Genomic DNA, 24,366 nt, shown 5'->3' with positions numbered 1-24,366 from the left:
TGGTTTTCCCTACTTTCTTCAATTTAAGTCTGAATTTGGCAATAAGGAGTTCATGGTCTGAGCCACAGTCAGCTCCTGGTCTTGTTTTTGCTGACTGTATAGAGCTTCTCCATCTTTGGCTGCAAAGAATATAATCAGTCTGATTTCGGTGTTGACCATCTGGTGATGTCCATGTATAGAGTCTTCTCTTGTGTTGTTGGAAGAGGGTGTTTGTTATGAACAGTGCATTTTCTTGGCAAAACTCTATTAGTCTTTGCCCTGCTTCATTCCGTATTCCAAGGCCAAATTTGCCTGTTACTTCCAGGTGTTTCTTGCCTTCCTACTTTTGCATTCCAGTCCCCTATAATGAAAAGGACATCTTTTTTGGGTGTTAGTTCTAAAAGGTCTTGTAGGTCTTCATAGAACCATTCAACTTCAGCTTCTTCAGTGTTACTGGTTAAGGCATAGACTTGGATTACTGTGATATTGAATGGTTTGCCTTGGAAACGAACAGAGATCATTCTGTCATTTTTGAGATTGCATCCAAGTACTGCATTTCAGACTCTTTTGTTGACCGTGATGGCTACTCCATTTCTTCTGAGGGATTCCTGCCTGCAGTAGTAGATATAATGGTCATCTGAGTTAAATTCACCCATTCCAGTCCATTTGAGTTCGCTGATTCCTAGAATGTCGACATTCACTCTTGCCATCTCTTGTTTGACCACTTCCAATTTGCCTTGATTCATGGACCTGACATTCCAGGTTCCTATGCAATATTGCTCTTTATAGCATCGGACCTTGCTTCTATCACCAGTCACATCCACAGCTGGGTATTCTTTTTGCTTTGGCTCCATCCCTTCATTCTTTCTGGAGTTATTTCTCCACTGATCTCCAGTAGCATACTGGGCACCTATTGACCTGGGGAGTTTCTCTTTCAGTATCCTATCATTTTGCCTTTTCATACTGTTCATGGGGTTCTCAAGGCAAGAATACTGAAGTGGTTTGCCATTATCTTCTCCAATGGACCACATTCTGTCAAATCTCTCCACCATGACCTGCCCATCTTGGGTTGCCCCACAGGCATGGCTTAGTTTCATTGAGTTAGACAAGGCTGTGGTCCTAGTGTGATTAGATTGACTAGTTTTCTGTGAGTATGGTTTCAGTGTGTCTGCCCTCTGCTGCCCTCTTGCAACACCTACCGTCTTACTTGGGTTTCTCTTACCTTGGGCGTGGGGTATCTCTTCACGGCTACTCCAGCAAAGTGCAGCCATTGCTCCTTGCCTTGGACAAGGGGCATCTCCTCACTGCCGCCCTTCCTGACCTTCAACGTGGGATAGCTCCTCTAGGCCCTCCTGCGCCCATGCAGCCGCTAGCCATCATCTGAGCCTTCAGTGAATCATAATCTTTTTGCAATAGTAGCATCAAATATCACTGATCACAGATAATCATAACAAATACTATGATAATGAAAAAGTTTGAAATATTGCAAGAATTACCAAAATGTGATATACAGACATGAAGTAAGCAAATACTGTTGGAAAAGAGGTGCTGAAAGACCTCAATGCAGGGTTGCCACAAACCTTCAACTTGTGCTTATCTGTGAGGCACAATAAATGAAGTATGTGTCTATTAGCAGGAAACTGCTTCTGACACCTGCTTTATACCTAAATATTTCAGTAGATATGAAATAACTAGACTTTAGAAGACAGCAGGCAGCTTTCTATTACACACAAGTGGACCCTTAATTGTTGAAATCTGAATTCTGGGACAAGCTTGTTTTCTCATGAAACTGAGTGTTTACTGAATTCCAACCCCAGTTGATTATAAAGTACTCCGTTTGAGATCTTCCTAAGGCCAAAGGTCAAAATTTACTATTTCTAGACAGTTTTTAATCAATCTGAGAGTAGTTAAGTTCAAATAGCCTTTAATAAACAACTTCTCTGTGCCAGAGACCTGTGCTAGTCATTAGGGTTACAAAGATGAGTTGGTAAGTCACAGCTCTGCCTTCAAGGAGCTTATAGTCTCCAGGGAAAATACACCTGTAAAGAATAATTATAGGGACTTCCCTGCTGGTCCAGTGGTTAAGAATCAGCCTTGCAGTGCAGGGGAGGGGGCTTCAATCCTTGGTCAGGAACTAAGATCCCACCTGCTGTGGAGCAACTAAGTCCACGCCACAGCTAGAGAGCCTGTGTGCTGCAACAGAAGATCCCACATGACGCAACTAATACCAATCAGTTCAGTCCAGCTCAGTTGCTCAGTCTTGTCCGTACTCTTTGCGACCCCATGGACTGCAGCACGCCAGGCCTCCATGTTCATCACCAACTCCCAGAGTTTACCCAAACTCATGTCCATTGAGTTGGTGATGCCATCCAACCATGTCATCCTCAGTCATCCCCTTCTCCTCCCACCTTCAGTCTTTCCCAGCATCAGGGTCTATTCAAATGAGTCAATTCTTCGCATCAGGTGGCCAAAGTATTGGAGTTTCAGCTTCAGCATCAGTCCTTCCAATGAACACCCAGGACTGATTTCCTTTAGGATGGACTGGTTGGATCTTCTTTCAGTCCAAGGGACTCTCAAGAGTCTTCTCTAACACTACAGTTCAAAAGCATCAATTCTTCGGCACTCAGCCTTCTTAATAGTCCGAAAATACAACCAAATAAATATTTTTTAAAGATAATGATTATAGTACAGTTTAATATATGTACTGATGGGCATGTATATTCTGACCTCAAAGGGATGTCAGAAACGCTGAACTTGAGGATAGATCTGAGGAACTTCTCCATAATTCAGTACAAAGAGATAAGAGTTGGAAAATATGAGAGCTATTTTAGGGAAAAAAGAAATAAAAAGTCTAACATACTTGTAAGAGGAGTTCCACATGGAAAGGATAGAGGGAACCATAGATACTGGACTGTGATCGTGTAAAATGTCAACATCGAGGGGAAGGCTGGAGGAAGGGTGCGTAGACCTACCTCGACGTTTCTTTGTAGCCTACCGTGAATCCATAACTATTTCAAAATTGAAAGTTAAAAACCATTTAACAGTAGTTACTAACAGAATATAAATAAGATATGTAACTTCCCTGGCCAGAAGAACAGGGGAAAGAAAAGAATAAAGAAAACTCAGTCATTTCAACAGGATTCAGGAAAAGAGAAATTAGAAAGCAAAATAAAAAAAGTAAGATAAATGCAAAAACAAAAATGACGTTGAAATAAATGAAAATATGTTTATAGTCACAATAAACAAAATGGACTCACCTCCCCATTTCACAAAGTGTCAGGGTTTTTTTAATCCAGTTATTTTCTGGGTATTAGAGATGACTAAAATATGACACACAAATGTTAAAGTGATGTGGAAAATGGCAAATATCAAAAGAAAGTATATTAATATCAGCTAAAATAGATTTTAAAGAAAAAACATTGAGATTAGTACTTAATGATAAAAGGAACAATTAGCTGGGACGATAAAACAATCCTGAACCTGTATACACCTGGCACTATGGTCTTAAAAACATAAAGCAAAGTTCAATAGATTTAAAAGGAAAAATGGGTAGGTACACATTTGAGTGTATTTTTAACATAAAGACCTTACTCCTTGAAAGGAGATTATGACCAACCTAGACAGCATATTGAAAAGCAGAGACATTACTTTGCCAACAAAGGTCTGTCTGGTCAAGGCTATGGTTTTTCCACTAGTCATGTATGGATGTGAGAGTTGGACTGTGAAGAAAGCTGAGCACCAAAGAATTGATGCTTTTGAACTGTGGTGTTGGAGAAGACTCTTGAGAGTCCCTTGGACTGCAAGGAGATCCAACCAGTCCATTCTGAAGGACATCAGCCCTGGGTGTTCTTTGGAAGGAAGGATGCTAAAGCTGAAACTCCAATACTTTGGCCACCTCATGCGAAGAGGTGACTCATTGGAAAAGACTCTGATGCTGGGAGGGATTGGGGGCAGGAGGAGAAGGGGACGACGGAGGATGAGATGGCTGGATGGCATCACCGACTCAATGGACCTGGGTTTGAGTGAACTCCACGAGTTGGTAATGGACAGGGAGGCCTGGCGTGCTGTGATTCATGGGGTCGCAAAGAGTCGGACACAACTGAGTGACTGAACTGAACTGAACTGACACATTTGAATGTATTTTTAACATACCTCCCTAGGTAATTAATAAACAAACAATCCAAAATTTAGTAAGAATAGCAAAGATTTGAGCAATGAATTAATGGAGATAGATGAATAGATAGAATATATAAAATATATTAACTCAACTATTAAGTAATTTTTTTTGAAACATACATGGATCACTTGTTTGACCTTACACCAGCCAGTCACAAATTTTAATTTACACAGTATAATAGGTGAAAGGCAAATGTTAATTTATACACAGCATGTTTTCTGCCCACAACTCAGTAAAATTAGAAATTAGCAAGAAAGTGAACATCAGCACCCCATTCATTTAGAAATATTGAAAAATACACCTTTTAATAATATAGGCTCAGATTAAAATAAGATGATCATAAAATATTTAGAACTAAATGCCAGTGAAAACTGTGGATGCCAAAAGTATGCAGGCAGCTAAAACAGAAGATATACTTAGAAATGAGTATCCCTATTTGCATATATCACTGGATAGAAGCAGAAAAAGCTGATGAGTTAAGAGTTCAAATGAAGAAGACAAAAAAGGAAAAATGGAGTAAACAAAATGAAGATATTAAAAATAAATCAAGGAAGGAAAGAAATATATTTATGTTAACTTCATAAAAACAGTCATTTATCTCTGGGAGGGAGAAGAGACTGAAGTAGAGCTTGTTACATTTGTAGCATTTTATTTCTTTGGACAAAAAAAGTAAATGCCTGTGTTTTTAAAATCATTTTTTTTTTTGGTAACAACTTTATTGAAATATAATTCACATAGCATATAATCTACTCATTTAAAGTGTACAGTTCACTGAGTGGTACAAACATCACCACAATCAACTTTAGAACATTTTTATCACCTCAAAAAGAAAGCCCCAGCCTTCAGCTGTCATGCCCAAGCCCCTCTTCCTTCCCACCCCTAAACAACCACAAATCTGCTTTCTGTCTCTATAGTTTTGCCTAATCTGTACCTTTCATGTAAATAGAATCTTAAAATATGTGCTCTTCTGTGACTTAATTCTTTCACCCAGCATAAACTTTTCAAGGTTCACTTAGGTTGTAACATATGTCATTACTTCATTCATTTTTATGGATGAACAGTATCCCATTGTATGAATATACCACATTTTGGTTGTCTGTTCACTACTTCCACTTTTGACTAATCTGAGCAATACTGGTATGGAGATCTGTGTACAAGTTTTTGTATGGACACATTTTCATTTCTATTGGATTTATACCTAGGAATGGAATTGCTGAGTCAAATGTAAATTCTGTGCTTAACTTTTTGAAGAACTGCCAGACTGTTTTCCAAAGTGGTTGCACCATTTTATATTTCCATGAGCAGTGTGTGAGAGTTCTGATTTATCTACCTCCTTACTAATGCTTGTTATTATCTGACTTTTTATTATAGCTATCTCATTTGGTATGAAGTGGTTTATCACCATGGTTTTGATTTGCAATCCCTAATGACTAGTGATGTTGAACATCTTTTCAATGTGCTTATTAGCCATTTGTCTTTTTTAGAGAAATGTCCATTCAGATCCTTTGCCCATTTTTAATTGGGTCATTTGTCATTATTACTGCATTATATGAGTTCTTTATAGATTCTAGGTATAAGTGCCTTATCAGATATATGATCAGATGTATGATTTCCAAATATTGTCTCCCATTTTGTAGATTATCTTTTCACTTTCTTGATCGTGTCCTTTGAAATACACAATTTTTTAATGTTAATGAGTCCAATTATTTTTTTCTTTGTTGTTTATGCTTTTGATGTCTTATCTATGGGAATTCATGGCCAAATCTAAGGTCACAAAGATTTACCCTTGTGTTTTATTCTGAGAATTTTATCGTATTGGCTGTTACATTTAGGTCTTTGGTTGATTTTGAGCTGATTTTTTTGTATATGACATGAGATCGGCAGCCATCCCATTTTACATCTCCACTAGCAGTGAACAAGAATTTCAGTTTCTCCACATCCTTACCAAAGCTTACTATTATTTTTTAATTGTTTTTGATTTGCCTTTTGCTAATGATTAGTGCTATTGAGCATGTTTTCATGTGCCTATTGGCCATTTATGGATCTTCTTTGGAGGAAAGTCTATTCAAGTTCTTTGACCATTTTTCAGCTGCATTGTTAATTTTTTTGTTGCTGTTCAGTTGTGGGGGTTCTTTATCTATTTTAGATACCAATCTTTATCAGATACATGATTGGCAAATATTTCCTCCCGTTGTGTGGGTTGCCTTTCACTGTGCTAATAGTGTCCTTTGATGCACAAAATACTTCACTGTTGATAAAGTCCAACTTATCTATTTTTTCTTCTGTTGCCTGTGCTTTTCATGTCATATCCAAGAAATCATTGCCAAATCCTGCTAACCAATTTCTAAACACTGGGCCTGGTGGTGTTTAAACTACTCAGTGAATCATTTAAAGAATTTTGAAGTAAGTTATTTCTATTCACCAATTTACTTTTATAATTACAGAAGATTTTCATAATTACTCATTCAATCCCAAACTTCTTCTGAATTTTTATTTTCCTGATTACTGCCAAATGTACTCAATTGTAAATCGAAAGCATGGAAATAGCACATTAGATTATGATACAATTGTTCCCCATGAGGAACAGTGATCAAAATTGTTGCCAACTGCCTTTATTAGGAAAAGAAAATTCTTAACTGATTAAAGACTATGGATATTATATGTCAGCTATTAAATGGGTTTTCAGCTTTTCTGCTTCATTTTTTAAAAAATACTGAATTTCACTTCAGCACGCATAATAAAGTTCTAAAACTTCAAAGGCATTTTGCATACTGAAAAGGGTTCCTTGTGCTTGTAATGTTCATTTGAAATTCAAATAATGCTTTGGAATTTGAAGCTAGTTAAAAGTTCTGTACTAAAGAAGAAGAAGGGGGAAGAGCCCTTCTATCATTACTAATTCTTACTATTAGCAGATATTACATCTTTGTACCTAGATGCTAAGTCACTTCAGTCGTGTCCGACTCTGTGTGACCCCATAGATGGCAGCCCACCAGGCTCCCCCGTCCCTGGGATTCTCCAGGCAAGAACACTGGAGTGGGTTGCCATTTCCTTCTCCAATGCATGAAAGTGAAAAGTGAAAGTGAAGTCACTCAGTCGTATCTGACTCTTAGCGACCCCATGGACTGCAGCCTACCAGGCTCCTCCATCCATGGGATTTTCCAGGCAAGAATACTGGAGTGGGGTGCCATTGCCTTCTCCGTGTACCTAGATAGTAGCAGTAAATACATCTTTTGAAGTTATCAAATAATACATATGCTATCTATAGTAAACATCTTGGACAATGTGTCAAAACTTATTTTTTTAACCTCTGTAGTTCTTGTTTTAAACCACTATATGCTTTTTCAAGCAAGTGTTTTTTTAAGCCGCTCATTGTGTATAGTAGATGATGTAGAAGACTTGGTGGAAGCCTAAGACACGATCCTCTTCCCTTGGAGAATTTGCCATCTCTTGATAGAGCCTGATGATACACAGGACAGTATAAAAGAAGAAATAGGGATGTGCACCGTTTAGATTCTGAGACAGTAAAGATGGGCTGTGGTGTCTGAGACGGTTGTAAGGCCAGGAGGGTGAGGTCTGTTTGGAATGACATCTCCTTCGGGGAAGGAGATGCTGCCTGGGTGAGAGGAATGACCTGAGCAGGGTATGACATCTGACCGGAGAAGACGAGAACCAGGTTACCCAAGGCAGAGAGAGCACCTTGAGTGTGCTGTGGACAGCAGGCGTTCAGGATGAGGATGGATTATGGGGAGCTGGAATAGTAGTTTTATATTCGATGTAGTTGACTGTAGAGAGGGATTGTGGGTTCTTGACCAGGGGAGCAGTGGAAAATTTAGTCTGTCTTCGGTAGAGTTCATAACACTTTAGAGATAAAAGGATTTTGGAAACATCTTATCCAACAACCCCTGTCTACTGGATCCAGGGATCTGAAATAGCTTGCTCAAAGTTGCCCATCAGAAAATAGCAGATCTGAACTTCAGATTTATCCTTTAATTCCAAAGCCAATGATCTTTCTTTCATACCACAGTTTCCCAAAATATCTTCCCGTCTACCAGAATGTCTTAAGAAAAAGAAAAGAAAAAAAAAAAGAGGGAGAAAAGCATTCACATACTTGAGGCAATGAACACCCCAATCAGAGGAGTTGCTGAGGAAAATTGAAAACAGGATAAGAAGCATCTTACTCCAGTACTCTTGCCTGGAAAATCCCATGGATGGAGGAGCCTGGTAGGCTGCAGTCCATGGGGTCGCAAAGAGTCAGACACAACTGAGTGACTTCCCTTTCACTTTTCACTTTCAGGCATTGGAGAAGGAAATGGCAACCCACTCCAGTGTTCTTGCCTGGAGAATCCCAGGGATGGGGGAGCCTGGTGGGCTGCTGTCTCTGGGGTCGCACAGAGTCGGACACGACTGAAGCGACTTAGCAGCAGCAGCAGCAGAAGCATCTTAGTGGGAAAAAGTGAGAACCTGATGACGATTTATTTTAGTAAATGGAGCAAGTACCTAGAGAATTAAATACAGATTGAACTAGTTCTAAAAAATAATATTTGACTAAAGTGAGAAATTAATCCTAATAAAACCGTTGTCCGTATTCCAAATGACCCTGGCAAATGGGTGCTATGGAAATATTTGCAGAATGAATGAACAAAGGAATGAATGTATCAACTTAAATTTTTGTAGTTTTTTTTTTTTCTGGTAAATATCTTACAAGTGCTATTTAAAGAAAGCATTTTCTTTTATAGATTCACCTTTTTGGAGTTTTGCTGGCCATTTTAGGAAACCTGGTAATCAGCATTTCCCTAAATATTCAGGTAAGAAGAAGCTTATTTTTCTAACTCTGTTGTTTGATCCAGGAACACATTATGACTTTAATAAGCCTCAGACACTCTTGCCTTCTTCCTCCATTAAAGAAAGTGTATCTTATGTCCTTATTGATACAAAGACAGATGTATTACTGATTGGATTGTATTCATGTTTTTTCTTCTGATTTTAAAAGAAGTTAAAAGTTTTTGTGAACCTCTTATTAATATTGTATACCCCAGTCAAACTTCATGTGAATTTGTATCACACTGAGAAAAGATGTTCATAATGTTGGCATAAACCAAGATTTATTTAATGTTCTACATTTTCTTATAGTACTTTTATTATTTTCTGAATAACTTCTGAAGCTTTTAAGAAAAATTTAAAGAAAAAATTTTAAAGTCATCTAGAATTGAACATACTTCTTAAAGAAGTGAGTTAAGTTATCATAAAAATCAAGAGGGAAATAGGGCTTTATTTAATGGCCAGTTTTTCAGGAATTCACATGTTTGCAATAAAAGAATATATTCAAAGCAGATAGAAATGAGTTCCTCCATCCCAACCCTCTGCTACCAGAGCTTTCTGCCCTGTAACATTTATTGTGGTAGCTACTTTGACTCATCCTAAGATATGCTTTCTTTAAATCCCTTTTCCAAAGGTGTTTCTTTAATAATTTAGCATATTTATTTCAATGATGTTTATTTTGGGAACCTGATTTTTTTTTTGACAATCTAATAAAAGAAGTATTTTGGTGTGGTAGAATAAAAAGTCACTTAACTCCTTAACATACATCCCACCTTTAGATAGTAATAATGATATTTATTCACAGAGCTATGAGAATTAATTAATATTGAAGAAGGCCCTTTAAACTATAAAATACTGTGTCAGTATGAGTCACTTTTAGTATGTTTGGAACAAAACAGAAAATCATAATAATTGCTCTATTATAATCGGCAAATAAATTTAAGAGCCATGAAGCAATTTTATAGGACCAAAATTTTCAAGGCAAGTTTTAGTTACGTGGAAATGTTTTCTTATTTACATTCTGTTTGACTTCTAGAAGTATTCACATCTCCGGTCGGCACAGCAGGAACACCCAAGGCCATACTTCAGGAGCGTGTTGTGGTGGGGCGGAGTCATACTGATGGCCCTGGGAGAGACGGGAAACTTCGTGGCCTATGGATTCGCCCCCATTACTCTCATCGCTCCCTTAGGCTGTATGTCTGTTACAGGTGGGCCATTTCTCTGTGTTTTGACAAATAGAAATTTTAAGAGATCAGAATAATCGGTGAAAAAACATCCAACTGAACACAGGCCCAGAAGAAAAAACTCTGTTCCCTTTTTTCTTAGCATGCTCACTTGGAACAATTATACTCCTAATTTCAGTTATTCATTGTCATGGTGCCCCATTAACCATGAAGAAACGCATTTTGTAGCTGTAACGTTTATGTTTAAAAGCCTGATTCCCGGTGTCTGAGTCAATAAATCAACAGCCACAGCAAATGTTATACATGCTTTTTAATCATTAATGAATTATCTTAAAACATTTGTGATAGAAGGACATATTTTATTCATATGTTAAACTGACATGACATGTAGAGTCCTTGATGCCTGATCCATAGTTTAGCATCTCTTTTACATTCAGAGTTAGATATATTACTATCTCTAAGAATGTGTAATTTTACAGTAATGTCATAATTAACCTACTTTCAAAATTTTTTATGACTTGCTAGATACATTTAGACAAGAGAATATGGGATGTTGCTAAAGACTAAAGAAAAAGCAAAAATTACTGCTAAAAAAGAGAGCAAATTCTCTAAGCTGTGTTAAAATCAATAAAATCTTTTGAGTTTCACCCTTTATCTGCTGCTACGAAAACAGCATGTTTCTAAGTTTCTGTGAACTTGGAATCTTCATTGAAATAGAAACAAGTTGATGGTTATTGTCTGGTAGCAACTAGATCAGGCATATTATCCCAGGTGTAATATTTTCCAAAAAATTATATGATATTCTCTTTAAAAACATAATTTAAACTGAAATAATGTATACTCAAAGGGAAGTTTGTTTCATTTTGAAAGCAGTCTCCCCTTCTTAATCATTTAAAGTATCTTATTTAAAATAATTTCATAATGTACAATAATAGAATGGTTAGCAAAGAATGCTTTTTTGGCTTTCTAGAAATTGTTCAGTTAAAATCACCCTACTCTGAATAGGCACACAATTTATATAATCATTTGACATTTTTAACATTCAGATAAAATCAGCAATTTGAAAGTATCTTATCAAAATTAAAAAAAATAAAACAAAACCTGCTTCAGATCAGATCAGTTGCTCAGTCATGTCCGACTCTTTGCAACCCCATGAATCGCAGCACGCCAGGCCTCCCTGTCCATCTCCAACTCCTGGAGTTCACTCACACTCACGTCCATGGAGTCGGTGATGCCATCCAGCCATCTCATCCTCTGTCATCCCCTTCTCCTCTTGCCCCCAATCCCTCCCAGCATCAGAGTCTTTTCCAATGAGTCAACTCTTCGCATGAGGTGACCAAAGTATTGGAGTTTCAGCTTTAGCATCATTCCTTCCAAAGAAATCCCAGGGCTGATCTCCTTCAGAATGGACTGGTTGGATCTCCTTGCAGTCCAAGGGACTCTCAAGAGTCTTCTCCAACACCACAGTACAAAAGCATCAATTCTTCAGCGCTCAGCCTTCTTCACAGTCCAACTCTCACATCCATACATGACCACAGGAAAAACCATAGCCTTGACTGACGAACCTTTGTTGGCAAAGTAGTGTCTCTGCTTTTGAATATGCTATCTAGGTTGGTCATAACTTTCCTTCCAAGGAATAAGCGTCTTTTAATTTCATGGCTGCAGTCACCATCTGCAGTGATTTTGGAGCCCAAAAAAATAAAGTCTGACATTGTTTCCACTGTTTCCCCATCTATTTCCCATGAAGTGGTGGGACCTGATGCCATGATCTTCGTTTTCTGAATGTTGAGCTTTAAGCCCACTTTTTCACTCTCCACTTTCACTTTCATCAAGAGGCTTTTGAGTTCCTCTTCACTTCCTGCCATAAGGGTGGTGTCATCTGCATATCTGAGGTCATTGATATTTCTCCTGGCAATCTTGATTCCAGCTTGTGTTTCTTCCAGTCCAGCGTTTCTCATTATGTACTCTGCATAGAAGTTAAATAAGCAGGGTGACAATATACAGCCTTGACGTACTCCTTTTCCTATTTGGAACCAGTCTGTTGTTCCATGTCCAGTTCTAACTGTTGCTTCCTGACCTGCATACAGATTTCTTAAGAGGCAGATCAGGTGGTCTGGTATTCCCATCTCTTGAAGAATTTTCCACAGTTTGTTGTGATCCACACAGTCAAAGGCTTTGACATAGTCAATAAAGCAGAAATAGATGTTTTTCTGGAACTCTCTTGCTTTTTCCATGATCTAGCGGATGTTGGCAATTTGATCTCTGGTTCCTCTGCCTTTTCTAAAACCAGCTTGTGCATCAGGAAGTTCACGGTTCACATATTGCTGAAGCCTGGCTTGGAGAATTTTGAGCATTACTTTACTAGCGTGTGAGATGAGTGCAATTGTGCGGTAGTTTGGGCATTCTTTGGCATTGTCTTTCTTTGGGATTGGAATGAAAACGGACCTTTTCCAGTCCTGTGGCCACTGCTGAGTTTTCCAAATTTGCTGGCATATTGAGTGCAGCACTTTCACAGCATCATGTTTCAGGATTTGGAATAGCTCAACGGGAATTCCATCACCTCCACTAGCTTTGTTCGTAGTGATGCTTCCTAAGGCCCACTTGACTTCACATTCCAGGATGTCTGGCTCTAGGTCAGTGATCACACCATCGTGATTATCTGGGTCATGAAGCTCTTTTTTGTACAGTTCTTAGATATTAAAAAAAAAAAAGGTATCTTATCTTCTATTTACTACTGCATATACTGTGTACAGGGACATTCTTTATATTTTTTCCTTCTCAAAATCTAAGAAATAATAGATAAAAAGATATAGCTATATTGTGCTTCCCCACTGGCACTAATGGTAAAGAACCTGCCTGCCAATGCAGGAGACATAAGAGATGCAGGTTCTATCCCTGGGTCAGGAAGATCTCCTGGAGGAAGGCATGGCAGCCCACTCCAGTATTCTCTTTTGGAGACTCCCATGGACGTAGGAGCCTGGAGGACTGTGGTCTGTAGGGTCGCAAAGAGTTGCACATGACTGAAGTGATTGGCACGCACACATAGTTATATTGTCACCTTGAGACTTCTGTAGGCCCCGGTTGTTCTGAAAATGTTGTATTATTTTTCATAGCGACTGTCTGTTCAGAGCTCATCTCTAGTTTCGGTTCTTCTGCTTCGTGCTGTTTCAGTGCAATAGCCTAGAACAGAAGTATCCAGGCAGATCACACAGAGGCCCGGGGGAGGGCTGAGTGCACCACATTGTACTGAAATTCTCCGTTTATCTCAAATCCCCTGCTCCTGGGAAGCTTTTTTCTGGGAACAAGAAAAGAGCCATTCCAACTAGCACAAAGGAAGGCGGGTGTGCCGGATTTATTATAAACACCAGAGATCTCACAGAAATGAAGATAAGCCAGGCCGCTTGAGACCCGAAGTGAGAATTCGGAAATTATCAGAGATGAAGGGCCAGCCCTGATAAACTCCTCACAGACCTTCAGTGAAGCCGCCTGTGAAGCTGCTTGTCTCAGCCTGACTTGCTCGAAGCTCTCATTAATAATGGGAGGTTTTAAGTTTAACTGCCTACCCCTCGGACAGTGTCCTGCCAGCTTTCCTGGAGGGGTGGGGCAGCCCACCCACCTTCAGACTTGGAGGTGGGCTCTTCTCCACGCTCTCCTTCGTTTGTCTTCGTCTACCCCTAGCCTGGATTAATGCTTCAACTTTAGAGCATTTTTAGCAACCTCCCTCTCTACCCATTTAAAATGATTCCAAGAAGTAAAGCTATAGCCTCAAACAAATTGTTTCTTGCTTTGCAGTCTTTGCACACGGTAATATGTGCTCATAAATAATATTCCCACAGCACTCTTGCTTTGAATTCAGGTCACTGTGCAGTGCTGTGGGTGGGTAAGGGATGCTGGAGATGGAGGATTTTCCCCAGGACAACCCCCTACCACTTTTATAATTCTTTATAAAGGTTCTAGAAACTCTAGAAAACGTGAAGCGAAGGGGACAGTATTTTTTCATAAATACGTTATCCTAAGGCTGTATCTACAGCTGAGGCAGAAAAGGATCTACACTTCACTAATTTCATTTTCCCTATTATTTCTTGGGAGCTTCAAGAAGGAAATCAAACCTTCCTATGATTTTTTTTTTAAACAAAGGTAATATTTGTTGCAATGTTGCTTGAGAGACTGCATATTCTTTTCTGGCTTTTCTGCTGTCTTTTGTGGCTTTCAAAGTTTGAAAAGAAAAAAAAAAGAAAACTGAAGTCCAAACTTTTTTTTTTAAGTTTTAGCTCTTAAGTCCAAGTGAAGGAACTTTCTTCCATCTTCTTCATTCTCCTTGGGTAGCCTGGTTCATACCAACACACTGTGTTCCTTTTCCTCCTCTCCAGAAGTAAGGCGATACTGTGTGGGTCACTAAGCCCAGGCTGCTAATATGTCAGTCCCACTGCTTTGTCTTACATAATCAAATTCCTCCTCCCTTTGTACCCTTCAGTGCAACAGATTTTTTTTTAGGACTAGCACGTAAGAAGCACTACAGTAACCACCAGGGACATTTCAGTTTGTACTCCACCCACGTTCTCGCCTTGAACCATCTTCCCTTCTAGTCTTTCTTTCCTTCTCTCTATGTGTCCTGCTGCTCTACACGGACATGCTTACCTGGAGGTGGCATCTTCTCAGGCACGAGTTTTACTGATGGTTTCATAGGCGTTCTAAGAAACAAAGAATTCTGTAATCAAGCAGGTTTCTGCAATATTGGATTTAAAACAGTACACAGGTTTCCTGAGTAGAGGATTTCTTGAGGCTCTGGGATAGGCCCAGGCATGCTGTCAATTTTTCAGAAGCAAATGCAGTAAGCCAGCTTTCCAAATCTATTGTCCACAAGATGCCTTTATAAGAAGCATCTCAAGGGACAACAGTTCTGCAGAAAACCCTCTAAAGAGTCCTTACGGCAACGCTCACAAGCAGTCAGAGCGTTCAAGAGACTCAGACAGGATAGATACCTGGCCGGTACCTACAGCAGGGTGGGGAGGTGGATAATGGGAGTAATCCTGATACACAGGCAGCTCTGAATGCCCAGGCCTTGGTCCTCTATTGGATAAAGAGGCTCAGAGCCCTCATATTCTTGTATCACCTTCTACTTTTACCTTCCTTTTCTCACTGGAGGGCTTTCTCAGTGAATAATAAGTATAAAAGCTTGTTCTGGCTAAAATGCTGATTATATGCTGGCAGGCCTCCCTGGTGGCCCAGACAGTCAAGAATCTGCCCACAATGCAGGAGACCTGGGTTCGATCCCTGGGTTGGGAGAAGGAAATGGCTACCTCCATTCCCTGGAGAAGGGAATGGCAACCAACTCCAGTAATGCCTGGAGAATCCCATGGACAGAGGAGTCTGGTGGGCTACAATCCATGGGGCTGCAAAGAGTCAGACATGACTGAGTGACTACCAGTTTCACTTTTTTTCATGGTTAATTCTAGGAGTTTGTTTTTCCATTAATTAAGAAATCTTAAGAGTTGGTGTTTCAATTTTGTCTAAAGCCTTGGCTGGATACTCTTCCCAATAAGACAGGGCAGTAGAATGGTGACGAGTACAAGCCCTAGGAGCTGCGCCTGGAAAGCTCTGTAACCTCAGGCAAGTGGCTTAGATGGGTTTATGCCTCAGTTTCATCATCTATAAAATGGGAATAGAAGCAGTTCTTCCCTCAGAAGTTGTCATGGGAAAGAACTGAGCAAACACAAACACTGAAGAACAGTGTTGGATACACAGTGCAGTGTTTGACACAGTCACAAGTCTGGCCATCGTCACTGTGACTTATATTTTTAATTAACTAGAAGTAGAGTACATTATTCTTTATAAGGGACTTTACTTCTGTGCTTATGAAGACGGCTGGTTGTTAAATTCTCAAAAATGAATGAACCACTCAAGAAATGCCTTTTATTGTCCTTACCATTGTCGTTGTTCATCGTTCAGTCACTAAAGTCATGTCCGACTCTTTGCAACCCCATGGGCTGAAGCACACCAGGCTTCCCTGTCCTTCACTGTCTCCCAGAGTCTGCTCAAACTCATGTTCACTGAGTCAGTGATGCCATCCAACCATCTCATCCTCCGTTGCTCCCTACACCTCCTCCCCTCAATCTTTCCCAGCATCAGAGTCTTTTCCAATGAGTCGGTTGTTCACATCAGGAGACCGAAGTATTGGAGCTTCAGCTTCAGCATTGGTCCTCCAGTAATTAATTCTCAGGGAGAAGAAGGGTAGGCTCCTCACAGCTCATTTGTTCAGCCTCTAAGCAGCAATTATCTTTTGACTCTTCCACATATTCCCCACCAAAATGTGTTGGAAACTACCAGAATTTCCAAATAACCTAGCAAAACAAAATACATATAAAAAACAAACACAGAATTTTGTCCGAGGGAAAACAGTCTGAAATGTGCGTGCAACTTTCTGTCTTCTTGCTCTGGCTTCAGAGCACTTTTGTTCACTTCCTAATTAACTTCAGAGAGACATTCAGATCTAACTGCAATTTGAGAAAGTGTTTTTCTGAGAAACTATTTATTACACCAGAAATCCAATAAAGAGAAATAAGTTGGATATTCTGTGCAGTTTGTAATAAAATTTTAAACTGCTGCTAATCTTTCCTGTCCCTCTTCCCCAGGAGGCCTTTTTTTTTTTTTTTTTTTTGGCTTCTGTGTTAAATTAAACCGGCTTTTTCTCTGCTCCCTTAGCACCCTGCATGGGCCCTCCTCTCATCTATTGGTGCCCTTTTGTGAATTAGAAAAAGGCAGCCTTTCTCATACTTTATTTTGGTCTGCAGATTATGTTAAGACAATAATGTCATCGGAGCAGGACACGCTAGTGCCATCTGTCGGAAAATCGTCCTGAGAAATATACGAAGCACCAAGACCTGAGCTGTGGGTGGTGCCCCCTCACATGTAGTGTCTTTGTGCAGTGCACAGCCTGTTCAACTGCATGTAGAAGCTTTGACCCTTACTTCCCCTTTGGTGATGCTCATCATGCAACGCATGAGCTGCTTAATGTTCATCTTGGCCATTCAGCTGAGACCCGGAGATTGGGACTATGTGTCATGTTGCTGGCTGTCTGATTTTTTCAGGACAGCATGATACAAGAAATCATACAGCCTCACAGAATTGGTTTGAATTTGAATTTTGATAAAGTGAGGATTGAGTATTCTAGGACATCCTGTTCTAGGATATAGGAAGAGAAGTGTTCTGTTCTAGGGTGTTGCTTGTTTGTTCTCTTACTTGTGTCCGACTCTCTGCAATCCCATAAACTGTAGCCTGCCAGGCTCCTCTGTCCATGGGATTCTCCAGGCAAGAATACTGGAGTGGGTTGCCATTTCCTTCTCCAAGGTGTTATTTAAAAGATTTCAATTCCTGATGAAGTGCAATGGTTAAACATTTATTGCAAAGAACTTGTGAATATTCACTTCTGTAAAGACTTACAGGTTTATAAGCCTGTCCTTGGGGGGTTGAGTTAGATTATTTGTGCATCTATTAATACAAAGTGTGCCCTTACATTTTATGTTTGCTTTTTTCTGTTTATCCCCTGATGGTGATCTATGCTATGCATAACCATTGAGAGATGAGTGAAAATAATAAAGTTATCAATAAACTGAAGAGTTGAAGCCACAGAAAATGAAGGAGGTTCATGGTAGACTTCTCTCAGTATAAAATTGACTTGTCTAGGGGTAGCTAGGGAGTGGGATATGAAGGGATGTTGTTGCGGGGGCAGGAAGGGTGGGAGAAATAAAACATGATGGACATTTTTCAGTTCTATACCTCTGAGTGTATTGATTGAAAGTAATTAGAGTTCAGAGAATAGATCCACTTTTTCCAAATTAAATTCAGGTAACAGTTTAGAAATAGTTAAAGGTAGGAAACTAATGCTGAATGAACATCCACCGTGCCGGGAACTGTATGAGACATACAACCTTGTTATTTTACTTAATTACTGCCCAGGTGAATAGAAGTGAGTAATAAGTAGATTAAATTCACGATGAATTATATGAGATCAAACACTTGAAATTTTATATGGAATGATAAAATTGATAGCAGTGAGGTCTCCTTGGCCCTGGGATAATTTCCTAAGAGAAGTAGTCACCCTGTGACTCGGCTAATTTGAATTAAGGCTGGAGATCTGAACTGCACTGAGAAAATGAGGCGAGAATGAAGCAGATGACTGGTAAGTCTTTTCCATCGTGCATTTTCCCTAACATGCTGGCTTTTGTTCAAATTGAAATTCATGATGTGGAAATATATGTTGTTTCATGTATTTCTGTGTGCCGTTATGAAGCTGTAAGCTGCAATGTGTCTGTATTCCATTAAACAATGGTCATAGCGCAGCCAGAAAACCCTGGTGAGGCCTTTTGGAATTCCAGAGAAGTCATCTCAAGCAGTAACTTTGGTCTCCAAGATTTTTATTAGAAACAAATGAAGGAAAACACAAACAGGCCCATGAGCGAGTGACCTGTAGCGTCCCACAAGCCTCAGTGTGGCGGATTCTCTGTCCTTTAATGCCCTGTGCTCGGCGCCAGCCTGAATGAGGTTGTCAGGGCTCATGGGCTGCCTGTGATGGTGGCACTTCACACGGACGCTTGTTTTTACTCTGGAAATATGCGGAAAATATCCCTTTTCTCGGTGGCTTGCTGGGTTGTCTGCCGTAGCACATTTGTCCCAAAAACCTGCCTAAATAAAATGTGTGGAATAAATCCCTGAAGTCCTCATTTTATGTCTGCTCATGCACTCTCAGCTGAAAGCATTCCTAAAACCCAAAAACCTTTATTTGAAACATCTTTTCCACCCATCCTTACTTTTTGAGGACACCACAGTATTGCTAAAGAAATTGCTGATGATGATATATTGTGCTATTACATGTATAATACACAGTTAATCCTGTCAGAGATCGTATTTTTGGAGTCCTTTCATTCAATTTAATCACTAATGTATATCAAGAAAAATGTAGAAAAGATGTTTGTTCTTAATCCAGGTAACTTTCCTCATGTGAAATTATGCATGTTACCTATAATTTCATTATCTTCAATAAATGACAATAGCAATTTTTTCTCTTTTTAAAAAAACTGAGGTGTAGTTAACTTACAATATTGTGTCAGTTTCATGTATACAGCAAAGTGATTTAGTTATTTATGTGTGCGTGTTTTTCAGACTCTTTTCTGTGATAGAGTGTTATAAAAATATTGAGTGTATCTCCCTGTGCTATACTGTAAGTCCTTGTTGTTTTCCTGTCTTATATTTACATCTAGAGTGTAACCATAGTTTATTTTCTGTGTCTGTGAGTTTCTTTCTGTGTTGTGAATAAATTCATTTGTATCATTTTCTTAGATTCCACAAATAAGTGATAACACAATATTTGTCTTTCTCTGTCTGCCTTGCTCTACTTAATATGAAAATCTCTAGGGCCATCTACGTTGCTGCAAATGGCGTTATGTTATTCTTCTCGTGGCTGAGTAATATTCCATTGTATATGTGTACCGCACCTTCTTTATCCGCTCACCTGCCAACTCATCTGTCAGTGGACATGTAGGTTGCCTGCATGTCTTGCCTGTTGTAAGTAGTGCTGCTATGAATGTAGGGGTGCATGTATCTCTTTGAATTGTAGTTTTGTCTGGATGTATGCTCAGGAGTGGAGTTCCAGATCACATGGTAACTCTATTTTTAGTTTTTTAGGGAGCTTCCATACTGTTCTCCATAGCGGCTGTACCAATTTACCTTCCCACCAATGGTGTAGGAAGGTTCCTTTTTCTCCACACCCTTTAGCGATTTTTACTAACGTGAATTACTGGATACTTTCCTGCCAATATAGGTGGTGGGACAACTTTTTCTCGGTCAAGAAACATTTTTCAGAGTGTCACATCCTCAGATTTTCGAATCCTAATTCCTTGGAATTCATTGTAATTGACATACTTCTCTCCTCCAATTCTGCAACTAAAGAGGAGTGATCCTTTTGGAGAAGTCAGTACCTCAAAATGGCTAGAGTTGCTTGAGCCTGTGAGTGCACTCAACATTGCCCACGTATTTGAAGTTTGATTGTGACTGACATGAAAGTGCTTTTGTGGTTTGCTTTTTAGCAGCACAATAAAGTTGCCATTTTAAGCGGTCAGGAACCACAAGCCAGATATTTACATGTGAGGAACTGTTTGTAGCATTATTGTATAAATATGTTCTTTTCATGTCATGGGATCTTTTTTTTATAAAAGAGTGTTTTCTTTAGTACTTTGTGTTCTGCTTCCCTGTATTATAAACATATACCCTGGTTTCTCTTCGGATTATAGAGGTTAAACAATAAACTGAATATCTAGGCAGGCGAGCTGATGGAATTTTCATTTGCGGACTAGATCAGAGTTTACAAAGGGGTGGCCTGTAGACCAGATCTGGCCTCTGCTGTGTTTGTTTGGCTCAAAGAATGCTTTTTAAGAATACAAATTGATTTCCCGTGTTTAAAAATTGGACAGTGATGCACAAAAACTGGATTTTTGTCTTAAAGAATCAGATCCGGTAACATTGGACTTAAAGTTGGCTAGGACTGAGTTCTGGCTACCGCCTTTCATTGATCTTGTGTACGCCAGGTCACCACAGGCCCACAGCCCCTGATCAGCACAGCCCACCACCCTCATTATTCCTTCTTCTTTAGAGAATTACCCAACTGGCCCCTGTAGGCATTTGGGTTTGTGACCCTGGAACCAAAGGTTTTTCCTTTCCAGCTGAATCAGATAAGAATGTCATATACATACTCACATTTAAATAAAGTATAATTGATTTTTTAAAACTTTGGGTTAAATCTGTCTTTATAGCAGTGGTCATAAAAGGGTAAAACAGTGGAGAAAAGTAAATAAATGTGAATGAAAAAATAGCCATACCATAACACATTTGAATAGTTACTGAAGCCTCTTTTGTGTTCTTAAACCCTTAATAAAAAAAAAAATATTGTTTGTGTTGGAGGGGAGAATTTAAGTAAAATGTGCAGATATATCATCATGCTGCAAACTGAAACATGTCTACACTTGGGACTGACAGCTCCTCATACTTATACCTGGTGCAGCTGAAGCACGGGGATCTTGGCTTGGCCTCTGTTTTCATCTGGAAATCCAAGGCAGAATGTCCGTGTATCTCACCCTTGTACACAGCCATGACAGGAAATCGTTTCCATTCTGCCTGCAAGCCAGGTGACGCTTCATCACCAAAAAGAGTATAGATGACTTCCCAATAGGAGTCAGCCCGTTGTAACTGTGGTTGATTCTCCTGACCATGAAGTATTATGATCGAGGCTGTGTGAATACATTAATAAACGGCGCCATGAGAGCACGCTTTTGCACCAAAGGAAATACAAGAAGACACTTTTTTGTCCTTCTCTCTTACGTAGTATTCCCGCTGTATTTTTTCCCGTGATTCCTACATAACCACTGTTTGAACTTGGGCGTGTTATCTTCCATAGGCTACCTTTTTTTTTAATGCATTTAATCATTGTGGCCCACAGTGCCTCTGGAGTCACTGTGTTCACCATGCAATGAATTAACTCCTGTGCCAGGAGCACTGTGTGTAGGCCTGTGTCTGGGAGCATTCTCTGTGTAGAAGCATGACCTGTGAAAGCCAGCATGGAAGAGGATTTATGAGCCTCTGCTCAACGATGCCTTTAGTCAAAAATGTCCATAAACTGTGAGTGCTGCAGTTAGGGCTCCGTAGTAACTTCAGTTTAATATACTTAGTAAAAATCTGTTCAGTTACCAGCATTATCTGTTTCAATGCTTTTTAAACTATTGCTCTTTAGATGCTCTATTTTTAAATATTAATTTTTACTATAGAAATAAAAGCGTAATAGTTTTCCCTTCCTTGTACATGTTTAGAAGGCAAGGTTGTTGTTATAGCAACAACTAGACAGGGCTGAGTTTGACAGATTTCTGATTGCAGATGTATATGGGAACAGTGCAGTTTGCTTATTTTTTTATCATTAAAAAAATTTACTACTGTTCTTGACAGCCTGAAAGGGTGGGATGGGAGTGGGGAGGGTGGCTCAAGAGGGAGGGTGTGTATATATAATTATGACTGATTCTTGTTGTATGGCAGAAACCAACACAACATTGTAAAGCAATAATCCTCCAATTAAAAAATAAATAAAATTAAAATTTACTGCTGTTCTTAGAAATCATGTTATTAGCTGTTGCTCAGAAACTGTCTTTTTGCTCAATACAGATCTCATTTTAATCATGTTTTGCAAGATAAATTAGTTATAAGTAGATGTATCTTAAGAGAATGTTCTTTTCATTACTTTCTTTGCTAGATAAATTTTAAAAAATCTCATTCCCTTATCTTAGCTAAAATTTTGTAGCAGATTACATGTTCTCTCAAAACTTATGGAAAATACACCAGGCACATAAATTATTTCAGAAAGTAAAAGTAGTATATTTGTGTTTCATAAGACTCTGATAACTATTTTATGGCAATTGATATAATTTGATGTATATGGTGTATTTCAAGTTTATCGTTACCAATCATGTCCTTTTTGCTTTTAGCAATGAAATTGTCTACTACGTAGTGTTCTTCTGTCTTCCTTCTGAAAGTGACATTATTTCTGAAACTGTGGCTTAGCAATGAGAAGGAAAATGATGCCTTTCTTACTCTAAGGAAGGAAATGGAGTGTAGTATGCTAGAAAGTGCTGTGAAGTGGGACAAGGAAATGTGGGTGCTGGTTCCAGCTGTGCTGTAATATAAATGTTTGTTAAATGAACGGATCAATAAATATGAGACCTTTGGACCTCAGTTTCCCAACTGTAAAGGTTAGAACCTAGAGTAGATTATCTCTGTATCTCCTGCTGGCTCTAAAATCTCCTTATTCCATGTAAGCAGTGTCTCCCTTCTTGATGGAATCCTTCACTGTGAAATAGACATCTCAAGGATTGTTATAATGGAATGCATTTAGTGTGTGTTAGTATAATGATACTTAACCTATTTTTTTATTGTTACCTATTGTTAATCCATCTCCCTCTGCTTGGAAGGGCTTTCCTAGTAGGTTAGCTGGTAAAGAATCCACCTGCAATGCAGAAGACCCTGGTTTGATTCCTGGGTTGAGAAGATCCCCTGGAGAAGGGCTGCTTGGAAAGATTCCTTACATATACACAGGATGTTAGTAATGGGAGTTGGGAGTGAGATCTTGATTTTTTTATACCTTTTCTAATGCTCTAAAATGTGAAATTAGTTTCCCTGAATTATTTGGTCCAAATCTGAAATAGAAAATTTTCATACATTTTTATGCTAGTCCCAAACTCAGTTCTTAATGCAATGAGCTATGCATCTATACATTAATTTATCTGTAGAAAATATTGCTTTCATGTTCTAAAGCCACTGCTGTTGTTGTTCAGTTGCTAAGTTGTGTCCAACTCTTTGCGACCCCATGGACGACAGCACACCAGGCTTCCCTGTCCTTCACTATCTCCCGAGGTTTGCTCAAACTCATGTCCATTGAGTCAGTGATGCCATCCAACCACTTCATTCTCTGTTACCCACTTCTCCTCCTACCCTCAATCTTTCCCAATTTCAGGGTCTTTTCCAATAAGTCGGCTCTTTGCATCATGTGACTAAAGTAGTGGAGCTTCAGCTTCAGCATCAGGTCTTCCAATGAATATTCAGGGTTGATTTCCTTTTGGATGGACTGGTTTGATTTCCTTGCTGTCTAAGGGACTCTCAAGAGTCTTCTCCAGCACCACAGCTCAAAAGCATTGATTCTTCAGCACTCAGCCTTCTTTATGGTCCAGCTCTCACATCCATACATGACTACTGGAAAAACCACAGCTTTGACTATACAGACCTTTGACGGCAAAGTGATGTCTCTGCTTTTTAATATGCTGTCTAGGTTTGTCATAACTTTTCTTACGAAGAGTGGCCATGCCATACAATCAAACTCATGCTTGGTGGACGTTTCCCATGCTCTGTTTATTTTGTGTGAAACCTCTGTTTCTATAAGTACCTGCCCAGGAAAGCTCTGCAAGAACATGTCTCCCTTGAATGAGAGAGAGCTAGGTTGAAAAAAAGATGGAGGAAGCGGAGATTCTAGCTTATCTTGAATGAAGGTTTCTGGTGTTTTTATTTTTATTTTGTGCTTTTATTTTAAATCAGTTGCCAAAATACCAGATATGTGTGTGTGTTAGTCGCTCAGTCATTTCCGACTCTTTGTGATCCCATGGACTGTAGCCTGCCAGGCTC

The 24,366-nt window shown here is 39.3% G+C and overlaps 1 protein-coding gene across 11 annotated transcripts in view; it reads left to right on the top strand.

Annotated features, from left to right (window-relative positions):
* NIPAL2 (NIPA like domain containing 2) overlaps positions 1-24,366 on the top strand; it is a 93,150-nt gene that overhangs the window by 18,521 nt on the left and 50,263 nt on the right. For all 11 annotated transcript variants that reach the window (XM_086336061.1, XM_086336058.1, XM_086336060.1 and 8 more), the window contains 2 exons: positions 8,893-8,961; positions 10,011-10,182. In XM_086336061.1, the coding sequence (XP_086192187.1) occupies positions 8,893-8,961; positions 10,011-10,182 (241 nt within the window). The remainder of the gene's footprint in view (positions 1-8,892; positions 8,962-10,010; positions 10,183-24,366) is intronic.

The sequence above is a fragment of the Bos grunniens genome, chromosome 14, assembly GCF_055505025.1.
Source record: "Bos grunniens cultivar Pamir isolate PY7600 chromosome 14, Bosgru_T2T1.0, whole genome shotgun sequence".
Taxonomy (NCBI): Eukaryota; Metazoa; Chordata; class Mammalia; order Artiodactyla; family Bovidae; genus Bos; species Bos grunniens.
Note: the sequence above shows the minus strand (reverse complement) of the source record. Positions and strands in the feature narration are given on the sequence as shown.